Genomic DNA, 11,056 nt, shown 5'->3' with positions numbered 1-11,056 from the left:
GGCAGGCTCTCTGTCTCTCTCTCTCTCTCTCTCTCTCTCTCACTCACACTCACACACACACACACACACACACACACACACACACACACACACACACACACACACGCAAGATGGAAACACTTTCCAGTCACTGGCCTCTGCCTGCTCATGTCAGATACTGCACCACCAGAAACATAATCACACAGGTGAGGAGCATCCCACCTATCATGAAGTACTTGTCTTGGAAGGCCCGCTTCTCAATAAGTCGCATGACAGTGTTGGATAACCCCAGCATGTTAGCAATATCCAGGATCTTCTTCTGAGTGCCCTGGGTCCAACGAGAAAGAAAAGAAAAGAATACATGAGCTTTTCTCATTCTGCATGGGGGTGTGTATGTCTGTGTACAACTGATAGTGAGGGCAGCTTGATTAACAGGTATCTTCTTATTCACCCCCAAAAGAAGATAAAATAAAGGCAATTACAATAAAAACTTTCCTTATATACTGGTTCCTTCTCTGCTTCCTGCAATAAACTTTCAGGTCAGTTGGTTCATGTACTCTAGCTTGCTCAGTGTGTAGGAGCTCCACTAAGTTTTGTCTGTGTGGTAGGGATGGAACTGAAGAGGGGAGTACAATTCATGCATAATAGTACTATGGAAACCTAAAAAACAATCACAACAGAAATCACGACCCAACTGCCACCTGATGCTGGGACAAAAGGGTTTTTATTCCTAAGCCAACAGCTCAAGACATTCAGATTGCCTTGCTTCATTGCTTTTTAATCTTTTTTTTTTAAAGCATTTTTAACTTTTCATGAAGTAATCAATATAAATGGATCCTAGCACAGAATCCAAGTTGCTCATTTGCATATCACCAATTGCATTTATATCCACATTACTGTATTGGTCTGAATATAGGCTACATCCTTAAAATAAGATTTAGAAATAAAAAAATAAATAGGTATATACTAAAAAATAAGCTAAAAATAAAATAGGCATATACTAAAATATACTAAAAATAAAATTTAAAATAAAATATATAGGTATAAACTAAAAAACTAAATAAAAAATAAAAATAAACATTACTATATAAATATTATGAAAGTTAAAAACTTTCAATACTAATAAAGATGTTTTAATTATTTCTAATATTATAGACTGTACTAGAGTTTTATGTAAGCAAATTCTTTGGGAAGAAGGAGGAAGATGGGGAATTTGGCCTATAGATTTTCACTAATATGACAATATTCAACATACATTTTTGAGGTGAATATAGATCAGGGTGACTGAAGGGTGAAACAGAAGTGAGAAGAGAGATGATGAAGTCTACAAGACGATGCAGAGGCAGCATGTGCAAAGTGGGCCATTTGAGTTCTTCCTGGACACCAGTAATAGCCTCGTTGCATAAAGCAGCTGCTCTTACTTAAGCCTGCCACTATTGGAAATTTGATTAGTGTTATTTTGTGGCAGGTAGGTGGTGACATGTGTGAATATGATGATCTAATGAACTAGATATTTTTCTTGGCTCCAGAAGGCACGTAATTTTTCCACTGGGTGGCATCGTCTAGAGACTGAAGAGTCCAAGATCTGCTGAAAATGGTCTTGCATTTGAAAAACTGGTTTGCCATTTATGATAGTCAGGATGCCTGCAGCACACTTCATCAAACTATTCTCCTCTGTCCATTCAAATGAGAAAGGAAAGCAAAAACCCTCTGGCAGTATAATACCTAGAATTTAAAAAATCTTAAAGCCCTAACAATCAGCTTTGGGGATGCATTAGTAGCCTTACATTGCAGGTACTGGCCTAACTGGTAGGAGTGGCCAGCAAAAGAAGCAATGTAATGCCTTCACAAGGCTGGTTCTGAGGTACACTATTAACATCTGCCTTAGAAATATGTTTCAACAGCAAGGTATGACTGACAGTGAACCACTTCATAGCAAGGTCACACTGTTCCTGAACAGTGCTCTAAGAGTGACTGGTAGCATAGCTTTCAGAGGCAAAGGTCAGAATACTTCTAGGCATCCCTAGCCTTGATTCAAACAATTCAGCAAATGAGGCAGCATCCTTAACAGGATGACAAAGACACTTTAAAATCAGGCAGAATTCAATCTAAAGCGATGCTGCCATCCCAATGAAAAGACGGAGTGTACCAAATTCAGCTCAATTTAATAAAATGGTGAGGATAATGAAGTACTTCAATTTACTAGCCTTGCTTTGGTCCAACAAAAACTTAGATAAAACGTCCACTTCCTAATAACCGTTTCTCACATTCAGTGGCTAAAAGCACTTCATTCTCATGGGGCCCCCACCCTGATAATGGGCATAAACCACATCCTATTCCCTATCGGGGCCATACAGGAAAAGGGCTGGGGCTGAAATATCATAATCGACATCAGGAAGATGTAATGTTTTGGTAAAAAGCTCCCAAAGCCTTTTCAACTCATCAATGCCATTGCTTCCTGGATTACCTACGACTGGAGGGAAATGAGAGAATTGTGGCTATTTGTTACAGAGCTTTTTTACAGCCTTCAAATTTCAGTGTGAAGTAGAATCTGGAATAAGGTAAGTGGGCCTTGGGGGACCTTGTTGTTAGGTGTCTTTGCATGATTCCTACAATAGTGTCAATGCATAACTGCACTTCTCATGATTTAAATAATTACCCAACTCCTGATAATGGACCTTATGAGCTTATGTATGTGCTTCTTCACATGCTTCCTGTATGATCACAGATTTAGAACAGAAGGCAAGTTTAGAGGCCAACTAGTCCAATGCTCTCATTTGGAAACCAAGGCCCAGATATGCTCAGTGACTTGCCCAAGGTCACACAGGTAGCTGTGGTAGGACTGGGATTTGAATCCAAGACCCTCAGTGTCCTTCCTACTGCACTATGCCACCTACCTGAACAGGTCAGTTTCACCAGCCATTTTTACAAGGACCTGGCTCTCCTTGTTGTAAATGCATTTTATCATAGGCTCAGGAAATGAAGAGACTTTGAGGGCAAAAAAGACAACAAAATGTTTTCCTCTGTCACAGACCAAGAGGCAATTTTCTGCCACATGCCTCATTGGGCCTTTCCAACGTCAGGCAAGAAAAGAACCAGGAAATGCTTAACAGCAAAAGGAGTCTGGAAATCTCTTGGACTATCCTAACAGTTCACCCAAATTCACTTTCAATTCAAGTGACAAGTATCTGTCTGATTAGAAATTTCAAACTTGAAGGCTTTATCACACACACACACCAGGGTTTGGAGGAAGCTTAAGCAAAAAATAAGACTGAAAAAAATTTCATCAGGGAAATAAAAACAACTATAAGTATTGGACTGTCTGGATGAGAACCAAGCAAGTGGCCTTGGCTCCGTTCCCTAGAAGGAACCCCACCTTCAGGGTCATTCTTTGTGCCCTCAGTCCCTCCAGAATACTGTGCCCGCCTCCAATGAGGTCATCCATGCCGTGGTGAACTTTCTGGAGGGAGGAATTAAACTGCAGTGATTCATCCATGGGTATGGTAGTATCAGAGTCCTGTGGAGGAAATGCAGGGTTTCAATTAACCTTGCCTACTTGCCCGCTCATCTAATTCCCTCGGGCCCCACCAGTGACTCATTCGGCTACATTAAATCCTAAGGTTGGCAATAAGCAGGGGAGCAAAACTCAAACAGTTATAGGGGGAAAAGCAGAAATTCAAAAGTCAAGGTTGGGAAATGGCATATGTTCATGCAGTGGAAGAAATTCCCTTGTTACTCCCCAATTCAGGCCTTTACTATCATTGTACAGCATTGACAGGTGTACTGCTAAGGCCTTCCTTCCAAACTACTCCCCACCTGCCCCAGGCTAGGCCTGGGGGAAAAAATCTCTCTCTCCTTTTGTAGATGCACAAGCATCACTTCCTTGGCCACACACACCTTTCACTTCACTTTTTCTCAGGACAAGGCATCAAGCACTTGTTTCTATTCTTTAGTTACTTTGTACATGGATTGATTATCCATTCAACAAGCTCCCTAAGGGCAGACACTGTCTTCTAGTGCTTCTTAATTGCTTACAGAGCCCAGCAGTATTATTCATGTTCTTAGAATCACATATTTTGAGTGAATGAATAAAATGCAATTGTAGAGGGGGAAAAAAGTAAAACTTCAGATGGGTGTGGCCATTTCCAAGTCTGTGTGAGAAGATCATTGTTCTAGAGGTAACTTCACTCATGGTAAAGGGAATTCTGACACAGAAATGGATTACTACAAATAAGTGATAATACTGCCACCTGAGGCTCCCAAACCATTGCCCAATAGTACTATTTTTCCAACTTAATCATTTGCTGGATCTGCCACAGAGATCAGAACACTGACCCATGACCATCAAAGTCCAGAACAACTGTTGCACATGTATGTGTTCAATTTCCCTCTGCAGATATGATTCTGCCATCCCCATCCTGTTACAGTGCTAAGGGAATAGGAGAGCTTGTCTTTGTACTGGGGTTATTTTCAGTTTGGGGCATGATAGAAAATCTTTAATTGTCTGTGATCACTTTTTTAATCCCCTTCCTCATTTGGCACACAGAACGCTCTCGTTAGCTGAGAGATTTTACAGTAACAGAGGTAGAGCGCTGAAAACCCTACTTGCACCAGGCACACAGTCTGAGATTTTCAGACTCTCTAGCACAGGCTGAGTCTGAGATTAACAAACAGACCAATATGTTTGACTCTATGCACCTAGGTGGGCCGACTCTAAATCAAAGCATTTGATTTAGCATTCAGAGACAGAAAAGGAAGGCCCACAAGGAGACAAGATATTATAGCCTAGAAGGAATCAGGGCAGGTCAATCAAGGATCATGAAAATGAAGCTAGAGAGAACAGTGGAGAATTTAGGTGCTTACTCAGTCTGGGCCTAGGGGGTTTACTTTCATTAGCATTTCTAATTACCCTTTCCTGGCATATTATTTCTAAATTTTTATCTTTTTTCCCTTATAAGTAAACCCTAGAAAATGTACTCTTGTCATCTGGTGTATAAAGAAAAATGATGAAGTGGGTATTGGAACCAGGAACCAAGATGGCAGCAAATGAATGGGAAGGTAATTAGGATTTAGCACGGCGAAGCATGAAACCAAAGGAGCAGAGAAGGCCCACAGGCCAGAAGGTTCAGGAAACTCATTCCTTCAAGTTGGGTTTCTGTAACCAGAAGTCTAGAAAATAACGAAAGCTAAAAGCTATGGGTTCAAAGGCAAAGGTCTCCTGCATACATTTTAGGAAAGAGCTGGTGCCCTGAGAAGGTGATAAAGCTCAGAGGGGCCTAAGGACCAGCAGTAGATCCTTAGAAGCACTCAATAAGCATCAACTGACTGAACAAACTGTGGTTCTTTCTCCATTTGTTCAGTAAGCACTGAGTGCCTACTCCATGCTGATTTTTTTAGGTTCTACATGCTTCTTTTGTACCTAGGTGTAGTAAAAAGAATGCTTAACTTGGAGTTAAGAAATCTACGTGCAAATCCTGCCTCGAGCCTTTACTTGCTGGGTTGATCATGGGCAAGTCACTTAACCATTCAGACAAAAAGCTCTCATCTATAAAATGGGGTCAGTACTCCTTGAACTACATGCCTCACAAGGTGGTTGTGTGAAAAATGCTTTGTAATCCTTCAAATGTTACATAAACGTCAGTCACTTTCATTATTTTTAGCATCTCTAGAGGCAACATGGCATAGTGCAGAGCCAGCTCTGAAATTAGGAAGACCCAGGTTCAAATCCTGGCTGTGTGTTCCTGGGCAAGCCACTTAATCTTTTAAGGCCCTGGGCTTTTAAGACTCTAACTTGAAGAGCAGGTGTGATCTGACCTGCCTGAAGGAATTCATCACTGATGAAATAACCGGTCCAGAGGGGAAAATAAAAAGTATTCACCATCTTCTACTCTAGGAGACTGTAGCCTGCTCATTTCCATAAGACCAGTGTGTCAGAACATGTTACAGGTTTCAGATGATATGGTTTCTATCTCACAGAAAGATGGATTGCTGTCTTGCAAACATCACAATATCCCAGCAGCAGTACATTCAATTAGCCAAAACTTACTGAGTACTTAATATTGTCAGAGTACCTATACTAGGTACTATTTTTGAGAGAAAAATGGGGTCTTTGACCCCAAGGAGTCCTTTCATCTTAAGAGACTTTAAGATTATTAAATTCAAAATGCCTATCAAACACTGAAAATAACTTCACAATTATGCCAAGTCTTACACAGTTTCTCATAACACTGTAGGATAATTTATAACTTACTTGGCAGCCATAGGAGACAATTTACTTTGAAGAAAAAGAAACTAAACAGACTTATTTAAGGACATTTGGGCAATTCACTGAGATGGACAACGGTCACAATGAGAATTATCCATCAAGTAGCAAGTCTGAATTCTGATAGGATCTTAGTGAAAGTACAAGAAAAGATGTCACCATACGTAACTCACCTCGTAAAATATTTCATACACGTCAGTGCATAGGCCAACGTAATAGGGGGTTGTATATTAAATAATTTAACTTTTAAAAGCTAAAAATGTCTGAGAAGGTAGACATAAGAAATCAATTAATAAAAACTGATAGGTCACTTTCAAACCAGGCTCGATTCCGGCAGTCCAGGCAAAACTAAACTGTTAACTAATGCTTCCAAATTGCTACTTAGCTTGGAAGCAAAAAACAAGAAAAAAAAAGAATCTGAAACCAGAACCACATATTACCAAGTGTAAAATAAGATACCCACAAATCTGGCCTCAGACACATAACACTTACTAGCTGTGTGACTGTGGGCAAGTCACTTAACCCCAACTGCCTCACCGAAAAAAAAATAAAAAATAAGACACCCCAGGCTTAAGTCTTAGATATATCACACTAGCCATAGAAGTCACTTAACTTCTCCAGGCTCAGTTTCCTCTTCTGCAAAATAGAGCTCATACTTAGTGTACCTTTACCTTATAGTGGGTACTGTGGGGATCAAATGAAATACTGTATGTAAAAAAGCTTTGTAACTGTCATTATTAGTATTCCCATTATGTTAAGTGTTTTAGCATCATAAATCACTAGACGTGAGCCTAACTCATCTCACGGGGTACAACAGCAGCTGCCTGAAGCAGCTTCCAAATGTTGCCTTCCTTATGAGCTGTTTAAGACCTAATCATCTGACCTTATCTTATCACAACATTTTTTCCACCACATGAACTTCTAACTTACATTTGAATAGTTTAGCCAGGTAATTCTTACTTCTACCCATTCTCTTAATTTAATTGCTTCTTTCTTAAATCTTTACATTAGCAAAAGGGGTCCAACCCTTGTTGTTCCAGCAGGCCCCTGTCCTTTCCAGTAGGTCCTCACCATTTGTTCCTAGTCACTCCCTGAGCTGTGGGGCCCCAGCAAAGTGACAAGTGCTTGGCTCCTCCGCCCCTCCCAGTGGCCCAGAACAAGTGGCTTACATTCGTGGTGAAGGTTCTTGCCAGAAGTTCTTCTCGCTGCCTCTCCTGCTGCTCCCTTGTATATCGCCGATGCTGGAAGTTCCTCAGTGCAGTCTGCAGGTGCTGGACATCATACTTTAACTGGTCGACACGACTAGAAAGAAGTGATGAAGACTGAGATCAAATTCCAGAACAAAGAAAAATTTGAAGCAGCCAAGATACTTATTTAGGGTGGAACATTTTTTTCTCCTTCCCTCCCCCATCTACTCTCTTCAGTAAAAACCTGATTTTGATCAATGATATTGAAAACTGAAGTGGCCGCCTGTGGCTGGGCTAGGGATGTACTACATCCATGGCCCAGACCCTCTACTTCAGTGTCTGCTGGCTCATGACTCTGAAGGCAGGACAGGGCGCAGGTGACAGGAAACAGGTCTGATGAACTCTTTCTGACCTTTACTCTATTCCTCTGCTGTAAGGGGCCCAAGGGCAGTATCAGCTCAAACTGTCAATAAAGATTTAGAAAACCTTTGGGAGTTGAGGTAGTTTCCATTTTAATTTCATGGCCGGGTAGCAAATGTTAGATCAGTATTTTAATTATGAATTGATTGGTACAGGAGATTAAGAACAAGACTGTATTCTGACCTAGGAACCCAGTGGGAATCACAAACCATTGCAAAGGTGACTAGGCAGCAGCTGCCCAAGGCCACGATTCTGACCTCCTGTCTTCCTACTCTAAGGACCAAAAAGCCCAGCTCTGGGGGCCAGCATCAGACAGATGCGCAGCAGGGGAGCTAGTACCCGACTTCTGAGAAGCCCCTCTCCCCTGGCTGCCTCGCCTCACAGAGACTGCCACTGCCGCACCTGTGAAGTATAGCTTCCACCACTAGAAGAGAGGCCTGCACCAGGGGACTGACTCCTAAGGACCACAGCTCTTGAAGAGGCTCCAGCACTTACAGTTTGGCGTTCTGGCGCTTATTAGGGGGCTCTTTGCTGGACAAAATCTCCAGGCGTTCCAGGCTGCTGAATATCTGGTCTATCCTTGCTTGGATTTCATTTTCTACTACTACATAAAAGAAGAAATATAATTGCTGGAAAAAGAGATCACGAACTGGTGATATTAGAAAGTTCAAGCAAATACATCTTTTCGCTAAGATCCTAACAAACAGAAAAAAATCATACTTTTAAAAGGGAAAAAACCAAGTCATAACAACAGAAAGCACAGAAAACAATCCTGAGAGGAACCTATAAAATGCTATTTCTCCAAATAACTTCAGCACTTTGCCTCCAGTTCTCTGTAATTATCAAGTGCTATAACAATCATACTTTTTTTTTAAAGAAAGTAGCAAACAGATTGAGAGCTGTGATTTTTCCTAACTTGAGAAAAGTAAAATGAGTATCTGAAGCCAATTGAACATTTAAAACTAAATGCTGTATTTGCTGATTCAGAATGTTTTTCTGAAGGAACCCAGAATTCCCACTGCACCCTGATTCTAGGACCACCGGCACCTTCCCAAACTTCCCATGGGTCATGCCCCTCCAGGTCCCTCACTCTTGGAGGCAGACATCCTCATGGGCCTTGCCCTCTACTCAGCTGCTGTAACCCTCCCCTTTGTGGTCTCTTCCAAGCGAAGCCCAAACTCCTTCAACAGCACAGACCATCTACTTTTACTACTTACTCCTGTGCTTAGCACTTGGCACATAGAAAGTGCTTAATAAACATCCTTCCCTTCTTCCACTCATTCATTCCTCTAATTTGTTCTCAAAATCAATGTCCACCAAAAATACATGTGTGAGGGTGTGTGTGTGTGTGTGTGTGTGTGTGTGTGTGTGTGTGTGTGTGTGAGAGAGAGAGAGAGAGAGAGAGAGATTGACAGAAATGAAGTAATTTTAGCTTGGAAAATACATATAAAAGAAGGAAGGAAAGCATGATGCAATTGGAAAAATGCTACAATTAAGAGTTCAAATCCTTATCCAGACACTAGTAATGCGAGCACTGACAAGTTACCATTTCTATGAACTTTTATTTCCTAATCTATAAAATGGAGTTAATGATACTTGTAGTATTTATCTCAAGATTGTTGTATAAGATTGTCCCAAGGCTTTCCTTAAGTAGACTAAGAAATCTCTACATTATAGCAGCAAATCTAATAGTGAGGGAAAAAAATCTGATCAATTCAGTCATTTTTCTTATGCCTGGAACCCCTCTCACTACCCTAACACAGGGTAGAAGAGTGATTTCTAGGAGGCAAAGTCTATCTGAACAATTAAGGGCTACTCAGCATAAAAGGAGAGAGCCAAGCTGTTTCTAAGCCTTTAAAGTGTAGCTATAGACTAGTATAAAATATAGATATTGAACTCTCGATTCCACTGTCTAGCATCTCTCTAATGCTTCCATGCTCACAGCTAGCTAATTGTTATATCAAAGTAGGACCTGGGCACGGGGAGGTGGGGGTGAGAGGAAGAGGGAGAGAGAAAGCAAATGAACAAGACATCATTAAGTTGCAGAAAGGAGACAAGTTAATGCACCAGCAAATAGGAGACAGGCAAGCAGAAAGTCTCTGGATACTGTAATATGTGGATAACTAGAATGAACTATATGTTGCTCTCTCAGAAAAAGGATTTTTTAATGCAAAGAAATGACATTCTTCCCTAAAGAAATCATGGTGTGGGAAGAAAACTAATTAATATTGCTATTAGTTTCTGAATAATCCTCCTGAAAGCCATAGGTTTCAGCTTAGAAAAATCACCAATCCCAGAAACTCTCTCTGAATTTTTACACTGCACATTCCTCTGAGAACTATGTAATAAGATTAAGACAGATGAAGGAAAGGCACTTCCATTTCACTAGAACCATGTCAGGTTGAGTGGAGGGGTAATGGGGGATAAGACTTGTGGGATTCCTTGGTGTATAATCAAGGAAATCAGTGAATTTGCCATAGGGTTTTACTGCCCACCTTAACTACAAAACTCATTTCAAGCTGAATCACTAGGCCCCCTAGGCAAAAATGTAGTAAGGAAACCCAGCCCATTAGCACTGTGTCATCAGAGCATGGACTCCGGTCTCCACAGTTAATTACTCACAGTGCAAAGACTCCTTGTCTGACGTCTCCAGGCGTTCCATGTGAGACTGGATCTCATGGACCTGCCTATCAAAGGAAGGGTAAGAGGAAATGAAGGAATTAGAATTAATCAACAGCTATTCAGTCAGGAAAGACTATTTTAAATGCAAACAAGTAGCAGATTTAAGATCTGGCTGGGAAACTGCACTATAATGTAGGTATGCTGCATTAGGCAAGAAAAGTTGAATTTCTACTAATTTATTTCTGGTACTATGTTTCTTGGACAAGGCATTATTTCTAAGTCCTAATTTTTACAGGGTTACTCTTTGATAAGAAGCAACCCTGCATGTCTTTCTCAAGACATTGTGATCTAAAAAAACATTTATGAGATGCTTCGCTAACCACTTGGCTCTGCCCAATATCACCTCTCTCTTAATTCTGACTACAAATGAGACAAATGAAGATTGAAATCTTTCATAGGTGACATCCCCATGAGAACAATGCCCCAAAAGGACAATAAAGACTGACTGCCAGTGGATGAATATTACAAAACCTACTTCCTTATCCAGCAAAATTAGGATGACAGCTACCTCTCCCTCACCTCCTAC

At 40.8% G+C, this 11,056-nt stretch overlaps 1 protein-coding gene across 4 annotated transcripts in view; it reads right to left on the bottom strand.

The window, feature by feature from the left end:
• The window catches only part of GOSR2 (golgi SNAP receptor complex member 2), a 40,158-nt gene that overhangs the window by 18,427 nt on the left and 10,675 nt on the right, over positions 1-11,056 (bottom strand). Inside the window, exons 2-6 of one of the 4 annotated variants that reach the window (XM_020997608.2) lie at positions 10,471-10,535; positions 8,344-8,452; positions 7,411-7,543; positions 3,356-3,496; positions 202-307 (exon numbers count right to left, since the gene is read on the bottom strand). In XM_020997608.2, coding sequence (XP_020853267.1) covers positions 202-307; positions 3,356-3,496; positions 7,411-7,543; positions 8,344-8,452; positions 10,471-10,535 — 554 coding nt within the window. Of the gene's footprint in view, positions 1-19; positions 308-3,355; positions 3,497-7,410; positions 7,544-8,343; positions 8,453-10,470; positions 10,536-11,056 lie in introns of those variants that run through there. The other 3 variants (XM_020997610.2, XM_020997609.2, XM_020997611.2) reach the window with 3 other exon arrangements.

This window comes from Phascolarctos cinereus, unplaced genomic scaffold (assembly GCF_003287225.1).
Source record: "Phascolarctos cinereus isolate Bilbo 61053 unplaced genomic scaffold, phaCin_HiC Scaffold_5;HRSCAF=322, whole genome shotgun sequence".
NCBI classification, from domain to species: domain Eukaryota; kingdom Metazoa; phylum Chordata; class Mammalia; order Diprotodontia; family Phascolarctidae; genus Phascolarctos; species Phascolarctos cinereus.
Note: the sequence above shows the minus strand (reverse complement) of the source record. Positions and strands in the feature narration are given on the sequence as shown.